General features: G+C 41.7%; 2 protein-coding genes across 3 annotated transcripts; both read left to right on the top strand.

Annotated features, from left to right (window-relative positions):
* Nucleotides 1-41: 41 nt before the first annotated feature.
* On the top strand, nt 42-17,736 carry sez6l2 (seizure related 6 homolog (mouse)-like 2). 2 transcript variants are annotated; one of them, XR_009523380.1, is made up of 20 exons: nt 42-181; nt 1,126-1,211; nt 1,628-1,714; nt 2,664-2,840; nt 3,806-3,978; nt 4,494-4,686; nt 6,216-6,401; nt 6,799-6,982; nt 7,535-7,698; nt 8,025-8,219; nt 10,143-10,281; nt 11,208-11,404; nt 11,612-11,806; nt 12,148-12,342; nt 12,753-12,944; nt 14,038-14,076; nt 14,519-14,636; nt 14,926-15,023; nt 16,222-16,333; nt 16,544-16,561. XR_009523380.1 is itself a non-coding variant. In XM_060039904.1 (19 exons), the coding sequence occupies exons 2-19, from the start codon at nt 1,172-1,174 to the stop codon at nt 16,571-16,573; spliced, it is 2,616 nt and encodes an 871-aa protein (XP_059895887.1). In that variant the 5' UTR covers nt 42-181; nt 1,126-1,171; the 3' UTR covers nt 16,574-17,736. The 2 variants fall into 2 exon arrangements, 1 of the variants encoding a protein (XP_059895887.1); XM_060039904.1 differs by lacking the exon at nt 14,926-15,023 and having other exon boundaries at nt 16,544-17,736.
* A 238-nt stretch (nt 17,737-17,974) lies between these two features.
* kctd13 (potassium channel tetramerization domain containing 13) lies at nt 17,975-22,601 on the top strand. The gene is made up of 7 exons (XM_060039934.1): nt 17,975-18,291; nt 18,995-19,258; nt 19,386-19,555; nt 19,886-19,975; nt 20,449-20,501; nt 21,001-21,196; nt 21,367-22,601. The coding sequence occupies exons 2-7, from the start codon at nt 19,015-19,017 to the stop codon at nt 21,622-21,624; spliced, it is 1,011 nt and encodes a 336-aa protein (XP_059895917.1). The 5' UTR covers nt 17,975-18,291; nt 18,995-19,014; the 3' UTR covers nt 21,625-22,601.
* The last annotated feature ends 1,594 nt before the right edge of the window (nt 22,602-24,195 follow it).

Genomic DNA, 24,195 nt, shown 5'->3' with positions numbered 1-24,195 from the left:
CCACTAGGGCGCACCTGGAGCTCCAGCAGCAACACGAATGCCCTCACACTAGAAACCGAATGCGTCAACCGTACGGTATCCAGCTCCAAGCATCTTGACGTCCGTCATATCTTCTCTGAGGCCTAAAGCAACAGGATTCATTCCGAGTGCAGAGCCACAACATTCACCTTGCAGCGTCGAGGTAAGGGGAATCACCTTTTGATTTTTGTATCGAGATCGTATGGAGGCAATTTTTGAAATACCGATGTTCAGAAAGGGTGGACTTGATTCGGCATGCAAAGAAGGCCGGGATGCGAATTGCCGCTTGCCTTTGCATAGACCCCGATCGTTTTGACACGCACACACACCACGCTGGCATATTCGTCGAGGAAACGCCTCGAATAGCGAACAACGACGGACGAGCAAGTATGAAGCAATGGGAATGAGAGGAACTTCAATCACATGAAGGTGTACAGTTGTCAATTATGCGCCGCTGCTGTCATATCAATGCAGAATTTGTGGCAAGAATTGCCTTAGGAAAAGCGCTGCACATTTAAACACATTCAGAGAAGGCTATGTTTACCTCGCTTCTGTATCCATGTATTGGATAATAGCTTATACAGAAGAACTCTGTAATGTATGAACAAAATAGAAAAAAAAATGAAAAATGTAAAGCCTATATGTATTTCGTCTGCGAAAACCTATACTCAATTCGATGTAAGTAAAATTAAGCTAGACCTTTCTATATCGTTGCATTGTATCTATACATTATAAGTAGGCCTACATTATGGCATTGCATTTATTTGCAGCCTATGACAACCCATTACATAGATTATAAAGACATACATGTACCTATTTTTTTAATAGGTAAATACAAACACAAGTGTGTGTGTGTGTGTGTGTGTGTGTGTGTGTGTGTGTGTGTGTGTGTGTGTGTGTGTGTGTGTGTGTGTGTGTGTGTGTGTGTGTGTGTGTGTGTGTGATTGTGTGCCTTCTGGCGTATGTGTATGCTCTTGCCTGTGTCTTCAATTGAATGGCAATGGTGTTGGAACTGTATGATGTCGTGAGAATATGAGGGATGTGAGAATACGGGGACGTGATGAGGGAACGGCTGAGCATGATTTGTTCGCCGGTGTGCTCCTTCAGGTCAGGAGGTTCACCACCAGCCACGGGGTTGTTACCACCTGCAGCCATGCTGCTGCTACTTCTCTCCATGTTGCACCTTGCCTCAGGTAAACCAACACTGTGTTTGTGTACGTGCAGGTGTGTGTGTGTGTGTGTGTGTGTGTGTGTGTGTGTGTGTGTGTGTGTGTGTTTGTGTGTATGTGTATTTGTATTTGCGAGTGCATGTGTGTATTTGTGTGTCTGTGTGTGTGTGTGTGTATGCGTGTGTGTGTGTATGTGTGTGTGTGTGTGCATCCACATATGTGTTTGTGTGCATGTGCGTGTTGGGGAATGGTGTGTTTGTGGTTGCATATCAATTTCACGTATGTCTCCTTTGGAGTTTATTTTGCGTGTGTGACCGTAGGTGTGTGGGTGTTTTTCTTTGTAGGTATTTGACTGTGTATCTCTGTATGTGTGGTTGTGTGTTGCTCTGTGTCTTGGCGTGCTGCTCATGTCTGGTGTTTTCTGTCTCCCTGCTCTGCAGGGATGAGCTTCATGACTCCTGAAGGAGAAGCCACCCAGAGTCCTGGCTCCGCCGGGCTTGGAGGCCTGCTGCACAGCCCCCCACGCAGTAAGATACATACCTATACTACTCATACTACTAATACTATTAGAACCAATGCAAAAAGTAACACATAACAGACCTGCTGCACAGCCCCCAAACGGAGTAAGATATATACGTATAGTATTCATACTAGATCTAAGATAATTATACTAGCTTTGAAGTACTTTACTTATTCTTGTTAGAGTACTAATGCTAGATAGCCTACAGTTCAAAACACTACTACAGTACAGTGCACGACTATATTACAGTACTACAGTAATACACAGCAATGTACTACAGTACAGCCCTTCTGAACAGTACAGAGTATTTCACTATTACATTACATATCTACAGTGCTCAGTACTACATTACATACTACAGTTCCACAATACTACAGTACATCACTCTAGAACTGTACTACAGTAGAGAGTATTTCAGTGCTACATTACAGTACCACTGTACAACAGTAAAGTACTCCATTATAGGTACTATAGTAGAGAGTATTTCAGTGCTACATTACAGTACCACTGTACAACAGTAAAGTACTCCATTATAGGTACTACAGTAGAGAGTATTTCAGTGCTACATTACAGTCCCACTGTTCAACAGTAAAGTACTCCATAGGTACTACAGTAGAGAGTATTTCAGTGCTACATTACAGTCCCACTGTTCAACAGTAAAGTACTCCATTATAGGTACTACAGTAGAGAGTATTTCAGTGCTACATTACAGTACCACTGTACAACAGTAAAGTACTCCATTATAGGTACTACAGTAGAGAGTATTTCAGTGCTACATTACAGTACCACTGTACAACAGTAAAGTACTCCATTAAAGATACTACAGTAAAACAGAGGAACACTTCAGTTCAGTGCATTGCAGCACTGCTCCAGCACAGTACCTTATTACATTACCACATCGCTGTAGTACAGTTGTATTGCCTGAACTGTATACCCGGGACTGTGAACAACACAAGGTACGACCACGAACCCGACGCAGGCGGTTCCTGGGGCTGGCCACCCCCCTGAGACAACCCCCATCTCCCCTGGAGTGCTCACCACGGCCATTACCTCATCCCCGCCCGCCGCGGTTGAGGAGGAGACCACCACGACCTTGATCACCACCACCACGATCACCACCATGCACTCGCCAGGTAACCCACATTTAATGTCCCACCAGAGCACTGCTTTGGCATTAGCTTGCTAGCTTGTTTTCGAGTGTTGCGTTATTCCTCAACCTATTCAACACAGAAACATATTCTGTTCATGAAGTAGTTACTTCCTCTACCGCTGATTTGCTGTTTCTGAACGCCTATTTCTCTATAGTTGGTTAGTTGTGTGAATATCATCCCTTTGTTCACTCACTAAACCTCAGCAGAGTAGTGGGTTTTGTCACTTTACAAAAAAAACAAATTAATTCTGAATAATTCTCATTCCCCACCAATATATGTCACCAGACTAATTGTGTAGTTTTTCTGGAAAATGGCACAATTTCCAAAAGTACCAATAACTTAAAAAACCAAGCACCTAAACAGTTGCTTTCCAAACCAGCTACTTTCTCTCAGTTTTCTTCAACAGATCTTTGTAATTACAGGCTGGTGCTCATGGGAAATCTGTTTTGTCAGAAAAAGCTGGCATTTTTCCAAAGTTCCTCATGGGCTCGGTTGAAAAGTAGAAAACTGTATAGACAAACACAAAGAGAGGGACGTCAAAATAGTAAAGGTTACATTTTCGTTTAAGGCTTAATAAATTACTATTTGTTTATGACAGCACTACATTATCGAGAAACTGGTATGAATAATTTCTGGCTTCTATTATGTTTTGTGTCTTTAATTATTTCACTCTATAGCTTCTTAACTATCTATAAAGCTAAGGTCAACATTCTATTGAACTGTCATATTCTAGATTTGCCTTAGAGCCTGGATACATACCAGGCCCCTCTATGCACGCACACACACACACACACACACGCACGCACGACGCACGCACGCACGACGCACGCACGCACGCACACACGCACACGCACACACACACACACACACACACACATGCACAGATGGACACGATCCCACACACAAGTCCTGATTCCTCCTTCTCTTCCCCTTTTCTCCTGCAACAGTGCAGTGCAACGCCACACTATCAGGGATGGAGGACTCAGTGGAATCCCCAGACCCAAGTGCCTCCTCCTCCTCCTCCTCCTCCTCCTCCTCCTCCTCCTCCTCCTCCTCCATGACTCCCCTGGAGTGCACGTACAGCATCACCGTGTACTCTGGATACGGGGTGGAGATCCAGGTGCTTTGCCCACTGTGGCATGTTTTCATGCCCGGCTATTTTCAAATATAGGAAAGCTACTGCCTCATAAACTTCTTCCAAATCTGACCAATGGCAAACCCCAATCCCGCAGTGTTGACGCCAATAGTCCTACGTTTCCCCTGTTTTTCCACAGAATCTTAGTTCATTGGTTTTTGCAGGCTACGATTGTTTCGCAATATGAACGAGGGAGAGATGCCTAACCTCCTACCTGCTGATTAATGACATGCATCTAAAAATATGCATTGACTCTTACTAACTTCGGATAAAATGCTGAATAAATGGTGAATATAAATAGTTTCAGTCAATATATATATTTGGTGGCTATTGGATATAAGTCTGTGTAAAAGCTTGTTGCTCGTAATGTCTTTGATAAATAATTGTAACGCTCATCGATAAATTAGAAGTAAGTTACCGAGCCCTATACGGTTTTGATTTTCAAACGTCACAAGTATGACCTCTGTGTTTTCGATACATCCTTTTTGTTCTGTCTCTAGGTGAGAAAGGTGAACCTCTCGAAAGAGGAGTCTCTGACCATCCTTGGGTACGGAGGGGTGGGGCCAGAGTTGTTGGCCAATGAGACCCTGATGAGGGAGGGACAGGTGATACGCAGCACAACCAACCAGGTGTACATTCACTATCGCAGTCTCCGCCAGACCAATCACGGCATGTTCAGCCTCCACTATCAAGGTAAATGTGCTTTGTCATAGGCCTGATTTTGCTTACCTACTACTCTGTACATTATAACAATGTTGTGTCCATATGGCAGGGTAAAATACAATACAGTTATTCTATGTGGGGCACAGAAAGAAACAAACACAAACACATATTTTCTTGACACAGACATCGTATAGGCCTACATGCCCATAACTTTTAGGATTGATGAGTATTTGATCGTGAAAAACATTGTTTTACCGCGAGTGAGTGTTAAAAAGAATGAATGAATGCGGGCGCGCGTGTGTGCTCTGTTTAAACACACGCAAACTAAACACGTAACGCATAATACAATACAGTCTATTACCGCGGAGACACATGCATATTAGGATAGCATACAATACTGATAAGAAACAATGTTTATAATGTATTGCGTATTTCATTAAATAGATCAGTTACCGCATATCATATGTTATATTATTTACGTTTTCTTTGGCGAAATTTATTTGAGGACTCAGTATTTCTGAAGTTGTGGAAGAAAACCCCTTATTCCATGTGTGAATTAGGCCATATTATTTGGCAATAAACTGAGCCATTTGCAGTTTGAAATTCATGTGCATCTGTCTCATCGGAGACTGCAGACGCGCTGTCAAAATATCAACTCGTCCGATTCAAATGCGGTCATGGCTCTTAAAGGGGATGGGAGCTGGCACTCTCATTGGTTTGTTGGACGTTACGCCCAAACCACACCTACGGGTAATTAGGCTGCTTCAGACCAACCCTTTTGACACTTGCGCCGCGACGCAAGTGTCATTTATCCGCCTGTAAAATAGCGATAGCGCCGTAGAACCGCCCACAAAGCTACTTGCGCTTTGCGCTTTCCACTTGCGTTTCAGACCGTTAAAATAGGGCCCTATGTGTTACAAATACTATGTGTAATACATTTTTATTATGATTGCATTATTTCCCTTCCCTGTTCCATTTATTCCTGTTTTATTAGCATGTCGATGTAAACCCTTATAGAGAGTTGCTGTTAAAGGGATACACCATGTATGCGACATTATAAAGTATTTATTATTATTGTATTTGCATTGCCTGTGACAACCAAGAACAAACAAATGTTTTTCTTTTGGTGAAGATCCTTCCAGTTTCTAATCATAGATATGTGGGTTTTTGAAGTGGTATCTGTAAAGGACAATTCTACCACAAAGACATCTTTAAAGGCTGGGATGTGTATGGATAAAAAAAGGGACTTGATAACTTCACCGGCTGCGACATTTAAGAAATGAATGTGGGGCATGGGTTCAGAATGTCATTATTTCTGAGGTGCTCTTATTTTCCTATGGTACATGACAAGTAAGACTTACACATATACAATATTAACATTGCTTGTTGCAAGTGAAACCCTTATGGCATGTACGTGACATTCAAATGAGGCAGGATTCTCTCAGGTTTAAGGCGGTCAAATTTCATTTTAACTTTTTACACATGTTGGTGTGAAGTCTGCGTAGCAATCATTTAATATACCTAAAACCTTTTTCTCCACAACAAATAATCCTGGACAGCCTTTCTGCTGTACTGTCCCTTCCCGGCGTCCCCTGAAGGGGGGGGCGTGACCGTGACGGATATTCATCCAGGAGGTCAGGCCCACTTCCACTGTGACCCCGGCTTCCAGGTCAGGGGTCATGAGACCGCGACATGTGTGAACGCCACGCAGCCCCACTGGAGCACGCCAGAGCCGCAGTGTGTTGGTCAGTGGCCAACGTCCTGTCTGTCTGTCTGTCTGTCTGTCTGTCTGTCTGTCTGTCTGTCTGTCTGTCTGTCTGTCTGTCTGTCTGTCTGTCTGTCTGTCTGTCTGTCTGTCTGTCTGTCTGTCTGTCTGTCTGTCTGTCTGTCTGTCTGTCTGTCTGTCTGTCTGTCTGTCTGTCTGTCTGTCTGTCTGTCTATTTATATATATATATATATATATATATATCGTCCTCAATGGCCTCTTTAACATGCTAGTGATACCATCAATGGGCTATCATACTGAACAGCATCATCTGTTGGTTAACCAGAGGTTAAGACATGGTGCCTCTATTAGCTATTGTCATGTAATGGCATGACAAAGGAAAGATGATAACCGGAGGTGTGACTACTCTTCCCCAGCTGTGTCTTGCGGCGGATGGATTCCTAATGCCACTGTGGGCCGCATACTCTCCCCTCCGCCACCATCTGTCAGCAACCATAGCAACGGCAACAACCTGAGCTGCCATTGGTTGATCGAGGCCCGGGATGGGCACAAGCTCCACCTCCACTTTGAGAGGGTAGCCCTTGATGAGGATGAGGACAAGTGAGTTGTTGCTCTGCCGTCGAGATTCCTCTTTTGTGATTGGTCGCTTCAGAATGTAGTTTGCTCATTAAAGGTGTGAGGTTTACATCTTGCCCTATATCACTTTCAAGACAAATACAGATAAGATAAGACTTTATCAATCCCCGGATGAAAATTCAAGAAATTTAGATTGAGATTAAATAACAAAGAAAAAGGCCAATGAAAGCTCAGATAGATTTTATTAAATGTATTGAATGAGCTTCTGAATGCATTTCATAAACGATCAGCGACATTAAATACAGATGCATACCATATAGAGAACTAAACTCTTACCAACATTGATGCACCAAACGCTAACAAAATATTGTCAATGTAACAATTGAGAACCTGTTTAGTGCATCTTTTAGCTGTTTTCAACAAAAACAAAGATATTTGATCAATAATAAAAAAGTATTGCTTAAAAACGATGCGCTTTAGAACAGATATTATACGATACGATCCAATTCCAAATCCTCAGCACATTATCAACGATCCAAATCCTCCCCCTCTCTTCCTCCCTCCCTCTTTCGCCAGGCTCCTGGTGCGCAACGGGAACAGCTCCCAGGCCCCGGTGCTGTTCGACTCGGACCTGGACGACGTGCCGGAGCGGGGGCTTGTGAGCGAGGGCGCCACGCTGTGCCTGGAGCTGACCACGGACTCCTCCTCCGTCCCCCTGCTCCTCGCCCTGCGCTACGAGGGTGAGCACCCTCCCCCTGCCGCCGTCTCCTCTGGAGCCGGCCTCTTGAGGAGACGCCGTGTTCGGGTCCTCGGGTTTAGAAGCAGGGAGAGACAGTTAGGCGGTGGGCATTGGGGGATTGAACGCGGTACCGTTTGGCGACGGTTCAGCCAATGCACTATTCAAGCATCAAGCAGATGCTTTTATCCAAAGCAATGTCATTAAGAGGCAGTTTACATTGCACTCTCTCTCTCACTCTCTCACCCCCCCCCCTTCTCTCTGTGCATATCTCTCTCTCTATCTCTCTCCAATCTATCTATCCACATATCTTCCTCTTTTGCCCCCTAGCTTTTGATGGGGAACATTGCTGGGAACCCTACATGCCCCACGGTAACTTCAGCAGTTCGGACATCACCTTCCAGCTGGGCACGGTGGTCACATTTGCCTGCTCCCCGGGCTTCGTCATGGAGCAGGGGTCAGGCTCCATCGAATGCGTGGACCCCAGCGACCCGCGCTGGAACGAGAGCGAGCCAGTGTGCCGGGGTAAGCTCCGGTTCACTTTTATAATTCTTATTATTTCATTTCAGTGGTTTCCATTTGAAAAGTCTTCCCCGCCCCAAAACACACTCCCAGGCAAAACAGGGCTAATAAAAAAAATAAGATATATAGCCCTGGTAAAAGGTGCAATTTGTAGAATGTATTGGCATCTAGCGAAAGGAGAAATCCGAATGTTATCCCTATGGCTAAGGCTACGATTTGTGATACTGTTTTAATACTGTCATTGTGCAGGAGCGTTATAATGAGCGATGTTGTATATGAATTGTGCCATACATCCACACATCCACACATCCACACACATCATGGTGCTATATATAAGTGTCCAAGAAGCTTAAAGTGTAATTCTGGTGAAATTTGAACCCAGGGTCTTTTTCGGCATGAAGACCCATAAAATTAAAAGAAACAACACAAAATAAAAAAACAGCCCAGTATCCAGAGCGCAGATTGTTAAATTACATTTTTTGGCGCCTCTATTATATTATTAACGATAGCCGGTAATCTACTTATGTGGACTTCCTGGAAACATGGACCTACCGGGAAGCAACAGACTTGGAAAACAGTCTTTTTAATGGTAAACTCCGGGTATGCTAACTAAGTTGTTGATTCTGCGTTTTATGTGTAGGGACCTTAGTAATGCTACTGCAGAAGTTTGGTTCTATTTTGAGCAATATTAGTGGTTAAAAAGGTTGTTTTGGAAGTGTTCACACTGCCCTTAGCCAATAACATGGAAGCCATTTGGGCTGTTACATTGCTCCGGTCATTTGGTGGCAAGCTCTACACTCAATTATCAATGCAAAAAAATTCGGGAGGGCTTCTTTTATGGGTCTTCAATTTTTGCCAGAATTACACTTGATCCCTCCCACGGACAGAAATCAGAATCAGAATCAGAATCAGAAAAGGTTTATTGCCAAATACATTGACGCATATTAGGAATTTGTCTTGGTATTCGTATTCGTTGTGCACGACAAACAATAAACAATAATGCAAGTATTGAATAATAAGTACTGAAAAAGATAAGAGTAAATAAAAAATAAAAATAAATAAATAAAGATACTCTATATACATATACATATGCACCGTAATAAGATAAGAAGATAGAAAGATAAGAATATATGTACAATTGTGCGTGATGATGAAAGTAGTTCAAAACTTGTTGTCATCATCGGCAGATGACGGTGGGTGTTGATGGGGGGAGGGGGGGGGTAGTGTGCGTGTGTGTCGGTGGGGGTCCGGGGCCGTTGTTGATGAGGCCGGTTGCAGACGGGAAGAAACTGTTTTTGTGGCGGGAGGTTTTGGTCTTGACAGACCTCAACCTCTTACCGGAGGGGAGTGTTTCAAAGAGTATATGTTCGTGGTCGGGAGGGGTCCAACAGGATCTCCCTTGCACGCCTCACGCCACTTCCTTGCACACAGACATTAAAATCAACCACTGGCCGGAAGGATTCCTAATGCCTCTGTAGGCCGCATACTCTGCTACACATCCAAACACACCAAAAAGAAAAATCTACATCGCTTTTTTGCAAAAAGAAGAGTATATTGCCTTTTTGCAAAACAGAAATTGCGGGCATATGTGTAAAGACAATTTGTTTTGATGTGGGAACATCAAAACCATCACCGTCAACGCAAGATAACCTTAACTTGTAAGCAAAGAACCTTTCGTTTTACAACCAAATGATGAAACTTATGCACACTGCGCTGGATGGCTGACACTTATTTTGACCAAAGGCCTGAGAAAGAAAGTTCACGAACTACGCCCTTTACTGGGTCTCTCATAAACGACTCTACTTTTCTTCACTGTTTCTCTTTCTCTCCCACTGTTGTTTTCTTCCAAAACATGTTTTTCACCCTCTCTCCCTCTTCCCGGATCTCCCAATCAATCTGTCTCTGCCCTCTGCCTCCCCGTCCCAGCTGTGTGTGGGGGGGACCTGATGGAGCCCTCAGGCACCGTGCTATCTCCTGATTGGCCACAGAGCTACTCCAAGGGGCAGGACTGTGTGTGGCAGATCCATGGCAACGAGGAGAAGCGCATTGAGCTGGATGTGCAGATGTGAGTATTCACAAGAAACTGGATACAAACGCGTCTTTGTCCACACTCTCATAAGCAGATTAATTTAATGAAGGAGGAAAATCCCATGGCTTCTGATTGTGACATCTTTCAGACTGGTAATGCACATGAGAAGGAATAAAAAAACTGCTTTAAGGCAGATGGTCTTTGGAAAACTGTGAGGGCGTGAGAATCTGGACACATTTACCAGTGGTGTAGTGTAGACATGGGCCCGGTTGGTGTTGGGGCCCACATACAGCTGGGTCAATGCAACACAAGAGACAGCAGAAAACAAGTTGGTGTTTGGATGGTGGTTTGAAAGATAAATAGGATTTGAATAAAAATTTTATCGGAATTCTACTGGGTTCTGGTTTTGGCAGGTCGGGTTGGATCCGGGGAACTGTGCTCATGACTTAAACATCTAGTGAGCCAGTGGCCTTACATCAAATTCACTTTGTAGCATAGTTCTAGCAAGCAGAAATCTGACCTTAATGCCCCTAACGGGAATTATTTTTTTATTACTTTTATTTCCGTGCTGATCATATCAGCAGGTCTGGTTGTTTATCTGCATTTTATCACAGCTTAGCCGGCTGTTTCGATCCGAAAACCATTGTAATGATGTTCAGTTTGCCCCTTATATTCAAATGTACTCTCTGTATGATTAATAATATGTGAATGCTATTGGATGCTATTTTTTTGTAACATATAAGATTTATATAATTTTATACTAATGCTTTTAAACATAGTGCTAGAAGGAAATCAATTAATTAAAATTGTTTTTGATTTGCGATTGCTAAACATCACTTATAGTTGTATCTAAGTATTGTTATAGCTTTTACTTACCAATATCTTGCCCAAAACAACAGGGTAAAAAAATATATTTTTAAAACGTACTCTCAACTAGCTCCTTGTTATTTCCCCCCCTAAAGTTTGAACATACGCCACAATGACGTGCTGACCGTCTACGATGGACATGACCTCATGTCCCACGTGATTGGCCAGTACCTGGGGTCCAGAGAGCGCTTCCAGGTGGTGTCAGGCGGGTCAGAGATCACCATTCAGTTCCAGAGCGATCCCGATGATTCCAGCTTCATCCTCAGCCAGGGGTTCCTGATTCATTATCGCGGTATGGTTGAGCTCATCCATAGGGTGATATCCAAAATGGTTCTGTTAGCCTCACTGCTCCAGCAGGACACAAGATTCATGTATTTTCTATTCAATGTTATGAATGAATTGATTCATTTTCATTACAATTCATCCTTTCATTTAGTAGTTATTAGACAACAGAAAGCATCAATCAACACCTCTTATATTCTTTCTCTCATCAATGCAGAGGTGGAGCCAAATGACACCTGCCCCACCCTCTCTCAGATTGAGTTTGGTTGGATAAGCTCCTCCCATTCCACCCCTGTCCGAGGCAGTGTCTTGACCTATCAATGCCAACCAGGATATGACATCAGTGGTTCTGACATCATCACTTGCCAATGGGATCTCTCATGGAGCAACAGTCCTCCTACGTGTGTCAAAGGTAAAAGTTATGTTTCATGTGTACTCTGCAACATAAACTCTTTTTCTGCAAAATAATCATGGTTGGGCAATCAGGTTTATTTTTCCAAATTGTATCAACGGGTAATGCAAATCCCGGAACAATGAGTGGGACGGAAATAATGTATATCGCAGGTCATTGGACATTCTGTTGATATAAAAATGTGGACGGCCTTAAACGTTCTCCAGTAATGCAGCTCAATGTCATTATAATACACGTATTGGCCATTGCATGATTTGAGTGTCACACACCAGACTACAGTAATAATGTGGTAAAGTAGTAATAAAGAAGTAACAACAAATATGTCCAACGCCGGCCCGCAGTACAGCAGTGCCCTGATCCTGGGGAGGTGGTGAACGGAGCTCGCTCCGTGAGGCCCGAGGCTGGCTTTGCGGTCGGCACGGTGGTCCGCTTCTCCTGTAACCAAGGTTACCAGCTGGAAGGCCCCAGCCAAATCTCCTGCCATGCCCGGGACACGGGCACACCAAAGTGGAGCGACCGCAGCCCAAAATGCGTCCGTAAGTGTTGTCCCACTGGACTCTTCCATCAAGGGCAAATACACACACAAGTGGTGAAAGTGATGATTGGTTCATTTGTGGATGTCGGTTGGTATTTAGCATTAATTAAAAATGTAAAACACTCGCCTCTAATACTTTCAGATAAAAGTTCTCTTTTTCATACTACGTTTTTCTTGTCAGCTCTTCAGACAAAGCAACTATATAGTATTGTTATTTCATAGCCTAAAGGGGAATCCTCATGCACTACAGAATACAGAAAATTTCACAATTCATATGCAATGAAATCCATCTATCACACAACCATGTTTCCGCATAACCAATCAGTAGTCATACTGTAGTATAGGACCAAACGTGTTCTACTTCTGTTTTTTGACAACATGCCTGTCCCCTCTGTCTGTCCCGTAAAACAGTGAAGTACGACCCGTGTCCGAACCCGGGCGTTCCCGACAACGGTTACCAGACACTATACAAGCACAGTTACCAGGCGGGGGAGACCCTGCGCTTCTTCTGCTATGAGAACTACGAGCTGGTGGGTGAGGTCATCATCCACTGCATCCCAGGACACCCCTCCCAGTGGAACAGCCCGCCACCATTTTGTAAAGGTACGCCACTGCAGGACTAACAAATGCATCATTACCATCAGCGTTAGTTAATGCAGTAATAAGCATGAACTCACCAAATTCACCTTTATCTAGTGGTCTAGTAATCATTACTATTGGGGTTCATGTTTACTCATGGCCTAACCCTAACCCCCACACTCATGCTATATATGAATGCTTATTGTAATAAATGGTTAAGTAATGTACCCTTATTGTTAAGTTTTACTTAATAATAATGGGGAATTTTACAAAATAACCATAAATATCAGCACATGCTTATAAATTCAAAGGACCATTCCAAACTGAGCCGAGGGCTCATTACATTGAGGTAAATGAAAATAAGTGAAAGTATGATCTCAGTTTAAATCTCAGTTATTTACTGATAATTTGAAGGGCATATCATCTCATCGTAATTCATTTATACTCTAAAAGTGGGTATCTGGATGAGGTGGAAAGTGGAAACTTCATTCCATTACTCAAACAAATTATTTTTAACTAATATTGAATGCCCAGCCCTACGCTGCTACTCTTGGAACGCGGCTCGTCCCCCAGCTGGAAACAAGCTGCTGTTTACTCTCCGAGTCCTACTGACTCCAAACCCACTGTCCCATATGGCTTGCCTTACTTTGCTTCACTTGCTCACTACCAAACTGCCAATATAATCCAACTACATTTTTTTTCACATTCATCTTTAACAACATCAATACTGGAAAACCGTCGCCACTACACAGAAATGTATCTCAAATCTGTTATACGTCATATTGAATCACTTATGCTCTTGTGAGCTTTATGAGTAATATTATGAAGTATTCCAAAACATTATCTTTCTGCAAAGATTGTATTATACATTGAATCTACGCATTTACTTACTCTATTTGGAACACGATATGCATGTGTTAGGCTGATATTGGTGGGTTTCATGTGCAGGGCGTGTAGCGCTTCAACATGGTTTGTTAGTGTACAGAGTATAGAGTAAGGAATTACAAAGAGTTTGGGGGTGCAGCTGGGTCCGTTGAGCACTGCAGGGTTTCTGAGGTTCAGGTAAATACAAGGCTATCTATCTATGAAATCTTTCTTTGTCTTTGTATTTACCCAGTGGCCTACGAGGATCTCTTGGATGACCACAAGTTAGAAGGTAATTGTTTCCTTTAAATGTAGTGTGTTAAAACTGTTATTGTGCATTTTAGTCATGCTTCATAAACAATATCAAAGAGAACAAGAAACAAACACTAAAATTGCATTGACGCTTAATATTGGTTTTGTGTGCCTCAAAGTAATGCATCCAAGATGAATTAATGGTTTGAAAGAATGTCCAGAATTTCTAGATAATTGTGGATTTTAGGACAGATCGTTTAGAACACCAATCCTTTTTTAAACAAAACAAAGTCGTTTAGGTCTAATGTTTTTTTATTTTTTCGAAAAGGGCCTATACATATTTCAAATAAACACAGCAAAGATTTTTAAATTTCAACCAAATGTTGTTTTCTACCTCTGGGGAAACATTAAGTTGGTGTTTAGTTTAAAATATGACAAGAGATTACTTTCACTAAGTTTACTTGCTGTGTTTGTTTTACCAGTTTCCCAGTCGTTCGAACCTTCTCACCAGATCCTGAGCGAGAACATTGCTTTGGCAATCATCTTGCCAATCATCCTGGTCATCCTTCTAATTGGAGGAATTTACATGTATTATACAAAGTAAGTAACAGCTTGAGGGTAAGTAATAGGTGCTTGCATAACAATACGAATATTACTGAAATGTCAACATTTTGTCCTATTCATAACTTGAAAGTTGCTGCAAATAAAACATTCAGTTTTGTTTTTTCTCCAATTTAACTTGAGAAAAAATATTGCGGTATTGAGTTTAATTTGACTTCTGTTGGGATTTTAACTCTACTTAGTCATTATTGAGTTCCTTTAATACGTTTTATTAAATATTATGCAAAAGGGGCCGTAACCTCTGAGGGTTTCGGTTCTTGTTTTTCAGATCCTCATCATTCATTGGCTCATCCAAAGGTCGCTCTCCATTGTCATTCTGCTCGCCTCAACCAACCAGAATCGACGTGCCTGTTTAACACCATGCTTGTATGTTCATTTTGTCACACCTCACACCACGCCATGCTTGCTCTGCTATACACTCTTACTCAATACCACAACCTCTTAGTTTCACTCATTAGGATTTCCACCGGCTAGAGCATCAATGAAGCGTTCAATATATAAAGGTGGAGAAGTATAGGGCTGTGAAAAAAAACAGGTCTTGATGAAGACCTGAGCATGTACTTACTCAAAGTTGTATGATCCCAATTCAACACTAACAAATGTATTTAACATACAATGATGTACAAACACATGTGATAGTTTGAAATAATGTCATGGGCTATTATACATGGGCTTATACTAAATAAATAAGTTGTAACATCATAATCAGAGTACATTATTTAATTATATAATAGATAATACACAACCTATCCTGCAGTGTGAGTGTAAACAAGTCCAATGGTAGTAGTAAAAAGGCAAAATACCCAATGAAATCCCTGTTAGAGAGTCTTTAAAGGAGGGTAGTTGAATCACTGAAGTGGTTAGGGTCTTTCACTTCCAGCAGGAAGTTTCAGGTTCATTATCTCAATGTCTACCATTTACCTGCAGAAATCCTAGAGCATGAGGCCTCCTATCTGCACAATAAAGACATGAATTCGATTAAGATTTCTGCTAAATTACTACATTTTAGTGAATAAATAATCTGCAGTCAATAGCAGTAAATGGTGCATTGATTTGAATGTGTTGGTTCAACTTAATCTACTTAGTTTTTGATGTTGTTGATGTTGTTGTTGTTTGTCCCAGTTTTACACCTCACTTTAGAGCTTTATGACGATGCATCCCCCCATCTCATTGTGACTGTGTCAGACTTTGTGCTGCACTTTGTGCTGTGCCGTGGAGTCAGATTGCCGATAGGCCTCCATTGGCATTGTCTGTTGTCCTTCATCCCCACATCTGCATGCAATCATTAAACATAACACCCCCATTATGATGAAGCTCTACAACTAAAAATTCTCCTTGGTTTGTTCATCCATATTGCTGCCTCAGCACCTCCCAACGATAGACAATCAATGGCCTCTTAGTTAGTACACCCCCTTTTAATGTGTTGAACTTAAAACAAAAACACTCTGTCTTGTTATCTGTCTCTCTGTCTTTCTCTCTTTCCATCTCTCTCGCTCTCCATCTCCCAATCCCTCTGTCTCTCCATCTTTCTGTCTCTGTATCTCTGTGTCTCTTTAATCCGCAGCATCTGTAGACTGGAATGGAAGCCTCTTTTCTGGAAGACCTTTTCCCATACACACTCTTATAGTCCGATAACAGTGGAGTCCGATTTCAACAACCCTCTGTATGAGGCTGGGGTGAGTCCCTCTCTAAATACAATGAAAGATTAATATATTTCCACATTATGTAGGTTGTTATTTTTATAACGTATTTTTCAGTTTGAAACATTGCTAGATCACGCATCAATGTTTATGACAAATATTAAATTATGCCAAAACGCTATCACAACTGTACGGTAAAACCAATGTATCTTTCTCTAAAAGTTTTTCTCTTCTCGTTTTCTCCAGGATACACGAGAATATGAAGTATCCATTTAATGGAGTGAGAGAGAGAAACAAAACTCTTTCCGAACCACAAAGATTAATAAAAACAAAACATACTCCAAGAGGGCCAGTACCCGTGTAATACTCTTCTCCATGTATTTATTTTGTACTACCCACCGTGACCCCAAACATAGCCCTGTAATGTGATCCATCAGAGGCGTTGTGGGTCTCCTCTCTGCCGCCTGACTTGCTCCGTCATTGAGATTGGTGCCTTGCGAAAAAAAGTAGGTTTCAAAATGAAAAAAACTACCAAAACGATGTGAAAACTTTGCAATACTAGACACTGGTCAATGCAAAAACAGGCATGAACGAACATTGTGGTTCATTTTATTTATTAACAATTCATATTAAATCTAAATATGAATAAAGATGCATAGATATATCCATATTTACATAACACATAATGCTCATTAATCACCAGTATTTCTGATTTGTTTCTACCCCTGTATCTGTACGGTTTCTGTATGATATAAACTCACCCAGACACATACATTGAATGTAAATATTTAACCTATTATTGAGGCTCATATATATAAATATATAAATATATACACTTATACATGGTGGGGGTTGGGGTTGGGTGTATTTTCATTATATATCTGTAATGAACAATTCAGTGCCAAAATATAAAGTTGCATAATTTAGTGTTTCATCTCTTGTTGCCATAGTGTTTAAGACATGGATATTTAGAAAGCCAGCATTTCATTTAAATCTTTGCTGTTTTTGGAGTGTATTTTTCACATGACAATGTGGATCCGGTGGCAGCATAATGACATGAATGTCATTATGTGTACATGCCTACACGCAGCATGCACTGATTGTAAATGACATTGCTTCTACTGAAACGTTCCATTATAGTTATTGGACATTGACATTGTTATCAGATTTGATGTTGTATGCACTATGTTGATGGGGGGGGGGGGGGGGGGGATACAACCTTGGCTGCTTGCTCTAATACATTATGTATTTATTTACAACTGTTTGAACAGTGAACTTAGCGCCTTTCACTGTGTCATATATGAAGAATTCTGGGGACAGCGGCTTTGTAGAGAATATTCTTCTGTTATCATTAGTAGTTTTATTTGCTTTATAGATACACACTCTTTTAAAGGAGTTCCTTTTGCTGAACTTGAAATAAAGTCTGTTGAATGGTGTTATTACTGTGTTGCGTTCCCTGTTCTTAGTATGCATTGGGTTCTGAAACAGATCAAACTTTATTATTATTATTATTATCATTATCATACTAGCTATAAGTCAAAGAAAGTTAAGGCAAAATATGGAAAAATGCTAATGATTTCAAAGGTTTCCCGGAATCACGCTTTCAAACCAATAGGGGGCGATATTTCGACTGTTGTCAACTCTTGGGACTGCTGCTAATTCCATTTTGAACCGGATGAATAACATGCTTATCAGCGGAAGTTCCTTATCAATCGACTATGCGGATGTATCAAAATTATCCTCTTTAAATATCCTTTAATTTAACAGTGTAGTAGAGTTAAAATCCTGATGGTCTTTGTAGTTATTTTTTTCGAAATATGTAAGAAGTGCTAGCGGTTTGAATATTGCTTTATTTTTAAACCAAACGTTGGAAATGAATTGCCAAACGTTACCAGAAACACTGCCGTGAATTATTATTATACTCTTCCTTATAAGCACTGGCTTATTCACGACTCATCGACGTTAATTGAATTATTTCATTGGATGTTGGTGTGGTAAGTTCACCTTTTGAATATTACCAATGAGCATTGCTGGCCATATGCTAAGTGTTAACGTTAACGTTTTTAAAAAACAGTTGAGGCATACGTTTGCTCACCACTTGAGCAAAACATATAACATTTAGCTTGAAAACATTTGGATATTGATGTGTAGTGCTGTGTCCATGCGCCATGCAAGTTCAGCCAACATTATATACAACAATAAACAATAAAACAATAAACAATACATTTGGTTTATTGTCAAGGGAAACGATATTCTATTTCCGGTTGTTTTGTTGGTTCTATAGAACTGACAGTATTTCGATTTTTTTATTGCTATACAATTTCAGTTCTATATAGAGCTTGGGTTTGCTATGTAAGGATTTTATTTTTTTTAAAAAAAGGATAACGCTCTGGTTGTTTGTGGTACAACAAAAGATTATTAGGACTTTAAGAGTTATTTGCATTTGCAAATGCTTATATATGTGTATATATATATATATATATATATATATATATATATATATGTGTGTGTGTGTGTGTGTGTGTGTATATATATGTATGTATATATGTGTGTGTGCGTGTGTGATACTGAACCACACATGACCCTCTACCTCTACCTTTCACCCACACCACGTTACTGAAAGGCTGGCTCTTTGATATACTATAACCTATTCGTTGAAAGAGAGGAGTACAAATGTGGCTTTTCCTTTCTCTGCAGTTGGTTTATTCTTGAGTCCAATGTCTGCGGAGGCTTCCGCTGCGAGAGCGCCAGGCCTTGGGGATACGGCGGGCCCCGTGTCCCAGCCCCCGGGCCCCATCCCAGAGGTCAGCCATGGGGGGCGGGGGCTACTGGGTAGCAAGTATGTAAAGCTCAATGTCAGTGGCTCGCTGCACTACACAACCATCCAGACCCTGAGCAAGGAGGACAGCCTGCTGAGGAGCATCTGCACCGGGGACATCGAGGCCATGATAGACCCAGAGGGTGGGTGCGCTATCCTCAGATAGTTTAGACTATTTAGTCACTATTTTCTTGTCTTGCCTTTCTATGTGATTAAGGAGCAGGTGGTGTTTTTGCATCTTGCCCTGATCTCAAACCTTTCCTTCTTTAGGTTGGGTAGTGTTGGATAGGTGCGGTCGCCACTTTGGACTTGTTTTAAACTTCCTGCGTGACGGCTCAGTACCACTTCCGGAAGAGAGCAGAGAACTGGAAGAAGTTTTGAAGGAAGCTCAGTATTACAGGGTCCAGGGCCTAGTACAACATTGCCAGAATGCCATGCAGGTAGGTGGCTGTTTGTGAGTTTCCCAGGTATTCCTAAAGATTTAAGGTCCAAAATATTCCTTTAAAATGTTTTCTTTTTACTTGGCTGAAAGGGAAAATCGACTGGCCAAATTGTCAGATTTGTCGCCTCATCTGCTGGTAGCCAGGTGTTAAATTTTGACCCTTTTTGAAGGATTATCAGAATAATCATCTGTCAATGCAAGGACAAGAATGTATTTTAACCTCAACACTTCTCCCTGTTTATTTTTCAGCTGAAGTCATAGTGAAGCTTGGGTTAAACCAAGTCATTACGAAGCCTCTGATAGAGTGCCTGTGTTTGTCCACCTTTAGAAACAGACAGACGTCTATGAAGGTGTCTGTCGTATTCCCATGATCACCTCAGCCAAAGAGGAGCAGAAGATGATCGCTACCTGTAGGAAGGTGAGTTAGAGGATGATAACCCAAAGTACATTTATCAAGTTCTTTCTGTACATGTCATGTCAGGTGAAAGACTCCCTAAAGAGCGAACAACATTTGGCTGATATATAGGCCCACAAGGCCAAACATACAAATGAGAAAAATAAAACAAGTTTACTCTTGGCTAGAATAGATAAATGGGTCTTCCTATTCTTCCACTAACTGCTTTTCCATTATTCTTTGGAATTAATTTATTAAGAATTTGCCCACTCCAGTTATGGGGGGGTTGTACTGGCCTGTGTCTGATGTGTTTGATAAATGCAACCCTGTCTGCATGTATACTTGCTCTATAATAATGTTTATTGTCAATGAAAAGCATTGATGGCTTCATAACTGATGAATGTCTCCCCATCAATGGCCTGTGAAAGCCATAGCAGAATGGTGTGGGCTACCATTTTACCAGCTTACATTGTGCTTTGTCTGCTCCTCCTTCCCAGCCTGTGGTGAAGTTACAAAACAACAGAGGAAACAACAAGTACTCCTACACCAGGTATGTTCTACGAGTTTGAATAAATGTCACGCTTCCCTTCCCCATGGGGGCTCGACGTGCTAGTGCACTGATGACCTAGGCAATATGCCTCGTAGCAACCCTAGTTCAATTCCAACCGGTGGTGCTATGCTACATGTCCTTCCTGCTCTTTGTTTCAAGCTCTCTACCTTACCTGTTCTGTCCATAGTGGCACGTCCAGTCTGAAAAGATAAGGTTTACTTTGCTTCCTTGGAAATGGAATGGGGGATAAACAGCCATAATAACATTATTCACAGTCAGAATGTCTTTTATTGTTTAGCTACGTCTGCATATAATTGGAATACAATATTAAAGATCCATAAAGGAAAATAAAGATCCATAATCAAACAGGCTACAAACAAAGATATTGTGTGTAGCTAATAACATCAAGTGTGTGTGTGTGTTTGTGCGTGTGTGTGCGCGTGCGGGTGTTGTTTTTGTTGTTCGTGACCTAACACGCCTTCGGTTTCCCTGTGGACAGCAACTCGGACGACAACCTCCTGAAGAACATCGAGCTGTTCGACAAGCTGGGCCTGCGCTTCAACGGACGTGTGCTGTTCGTCAAGGATGTACTCGGGGACGAGATCTGCTGCTGGTCGTTTTACGGGGAAGGGCGCAAGATCGCCGAAGTGTGCTGCACCTCCATCGTCTATGCCACGGAGAAGAAGCAGACCAAGGTGAAGATGAGGGAGGGAGCTGGCGTTGTTTGTTGAAAACTAATGACATACCATGACTGAACACAGCCCAGTAACACATGGATTAGAGATTATCAATTATTAGAGTTCAGCAAAGCAATACAGCAACAGACACACGTTAAGGGTCTGGTCTGGCTTTCTCTCCCCTCCAGGTGGAGTTCCCAGAGGCCCGCATCTTTGAGGAGACCCTCAACATCCTCATCTACGAGAAAGGGGGGCGGGGATCCGGCGCCTCAGGGCTGGCCCTCCTTGACCAACGGGGTCCTGGCTCATCGCCTGGCGCCGGCCAATCAGAGGAGGAGGGGGGTGGTGGAGGCGGGGCAGACAGGCGTGTGCGACGCATCCATGTCAGGAGGCACATCATGCACGACGAGAGGAGTGGGGGTCAGCAGACGGTGTACAAGGACTAGAAGTTGGAGGCTGAGCAGGAGGGTCATGGGAGGGGTATTGGTAATAGCAATAGCATGGAAGCTTAGCCATTGCGGAAATGTCATAAAGGCCCCACAATGTTGTGTCTGTGTGTGTTGGGAAGAAAATCTTTATGTTTACAAGGAAAATACTTTTTAGGGTGGCACAAATTCTTAAAATATGTATGTCAAAACTGAGGCTGAGAACGGCGGGGTGACCTGATATTTCTCTACTGGCTTATATCCATGGTGACAGCTTAACTCCTCTGCGGTTCTGGGGGGATTCTTTCAGAAACAGTCTGCTACGCTGTTGACGTCCACATGGGACTGTGAATTATATGCACTGAGAGCTTCTCTGCTCTGCACATTTAACTAAAAGCTCCTTGTGTTGTCTGTAATGATGATGAAAGAGCGGTAAAGACGTGGAGTCTGGAAATAATATGTGGTTGCCATTTTCTACTGAGTGTGAGGCTCTAATATGATTGTTCAGCGGGCACCTTGTTTAAAAATTATAACTTATTGACATTGTTTCCATTTGTGTGTTTTCTATTAATTTAAAGAAGTAATTTATTGTGTTCTTTCCATTTCTGTTGTATGCAGGGTGTGGAAATGGTGTTATTTTATTACCGTTTGAAATTAGTTTTATTTAATGGATTGTGCACAATGCACTCATTTCATTTTGAGTTTCATCTCATGGATGTTGTACTTGAACCAAACATTTAAAATGATACTGACTGCCGCAAGCCATGATGGAATGACATCCCACTACCCAACAAGTAAATCCTGAAATATGGTAGACCTGCATTGAAAATGTTACAATTTTGAATTTCCTCTTTATGGTAATTAGACATCATGACAGCCTTAGGGTTTCATGCACTCTTTTTAAATAATACTAACGGAATATGTGTAAAAATGCACTAAACTTCCGTCCAGAAAGTTGCACATTGAAATGTTTTCAATAAACAAATTGTTAAACGATATCTTGTTTATTTTTAACTAGAATTGTACATGTATTCAATCATGCATGAACGCATAATATAAGTGAATAACGGTTATTAATGATCCTAATAAAAAAAAATAATCTGCCGAGATGAATAAAGTATTTCTTATCTTATATTGTATGTATGTATGGAACATTTATGATATGCTTAACTAGAAAGAGATATTTATTTATTTTATTTCATTTTTAGCGAAATTATTAATAGCAAGGTTACAGGGGGTACAAATAATATATACAACAAATAATATATACATTTAATCCTCAAAATGAAATTCGAACATATTTTTTTTCTTAAATGTTACCACATGGGGGGCCTCTTCGGATTCTGTTTTTTGTTTAGGAAATACTTGGGAGGAAAGGTTGTTACTATTCAAAAAATGCTTAGGAAAGGTGCCTCGATGCAACCTTTAACCCACCTTTGGCATAGATAGATTACTCCTGACCAGTGCCGCTGCTAGCTATTTTGGGGCCCTAAGCATAACTCCTTTATGGGCCCCCCCCATAAAGGAGGGGGGGGGGGGATGGTAGCGAACAGTTGTTGACGGGGGGGGGGGGGGGGGAGCGTACATGGCCGTGTGCAACTCCTAACACTATGGGCTGGTGGATAATTCAATATTTATTTATTTTTTAATGCCATGGGCCCCCCCTCTGCCTTGGGCCCCCCCACAACTGTCTCACTTTCCCCGGCAGTCCGTCGGCCCTGCACGCAGGTATTGGAATGTCCAAAATCTTTTAAATTAAATAGTTATCCATAAATACAAACTTAAAACCAGAAGTATACAAGTAAGAATTATTATTATTATTATTATTTATTTATTTTTGGGGGCCCCCTCAGGAATTGAGGCCCTACGCGCAGCGCGTAGTGCGCGTTATGGGAGTGGCGGCACTGCTCCTGACCAACCTTTGAGAAAGGAAAGGCGATATTTGTAATCCATAATCCTTTGTGGCGGCAATATTTAAGCAACAGGCCACCGACGAAATTGACAGACTCTACGCGAAAACGCGTTAAAGCAGGAGAAGAGAAGACAATAAAATGCGAACTTCAAATTTAAGAAAGACTACTGGGGGCAGTTAATTTCAACATCAACATAAATTTAGCCTCTTTTTTTCTGGGAGGATTCTAGTGGCCAAAAATATTACCGTTGGCCAAGAAATAAAATGTTATTCTCACTGTTGGCGACTACCAATATGATTTTAAATTTGCTGCCGCTAGGGGCGCCTATTGGTGTGTTTTAATATCCATCCGTCTCGGAGGTCCGAGGACGTTGCCTAGCGACACGCACAAACACGCCCCTTTTCCTCGGACGGCGATCTCGCCATCTCGGTTGAACTCAGTGGTGACCGAGCGAAATTCCGAGACAGAATTCAAGATGGCTGCGCCCATTGTGACTTGAAGTATGAACTGTTTTCATTGTGCTTGGACCACTTTGGTGGTTTAAATGGTAATTTCAATCACTCGTATTACTGCAATACCTTACTGCGTCCGTATCTCTGCCTATGTACACAAATATATTGTATTTGTGTACAGCACTTTGGTCAACTACTCTTGTTTTAAATGTGCTATATAAATAAAC

Source organism: Gadus macrocephalus, chromosome 2, assembly GCF_031168955.1.
Source record: "Gadus macrocephalus chromosome 2, ASM3116895v1".
Taxonomy (NCBI): Eukaryota; Metazoa; Chordata; class Actinopteri; order Gadiformes; family Gadidae; genus Gadus; species Gadus macrocephalus.
The sequence above is the reverse complement of the archived record's forward strand: the minus strand, read 5'-3'. Positions and strand labels throughout refer to the sequence as shown.

What these genes read in the sequence shown, in the direction of transcription:
- sez6l2 (XM_060039904.1), top strand. Translation starts at nt 1,172, where the DNA reads ATGCTGCTGCTACTTCTCTCCATGTTGCACCTTGCCTCAG. An exon ending in TCCTCCTACGTGTGTCAAAG is followed by an intron (nt 11,807 to 12,147) that starts GTAAAAGTTATG and finishes GCCGGCCCGCAG; the next exon opens with TACAGCAGTGCCCTGATCCT. An exon ending in GGATGACCACAAGTTAGAAG is followed by an intron (nt 14,077 to 14,518) that starts GTAATTGTTTCC and finishes TTGTTTTACCAG; the next exon opens with TTTCCCAGTCGTTCGAACCT.
- kctd13 (XM_060039934.1), top strand. Translation starts at nt 19,015, where the DNA reads ATGTCTGCGGAGGCTTCCGCTGCGAGAGCGCCAGGCCTTGGGGATACG. An exon ending in TGATCGCTACCTGTAGGAAG is followed by an intron (nt 19,976 to 20,448) that starts GTGAGTTAGAGG and finishes CCTCCTTCCCAG; the next exon opens with CCTGTGGTGAAGTTACAAAA. An exon ending in AACAAGTACTCCTACACCAG is followed by an intron (nt 20,502 to 21,000) that starts GTATGTTCTACG and finishes CCCTGTGGACAG; the next exon opens with CAACTCGGACGACAACCTCC.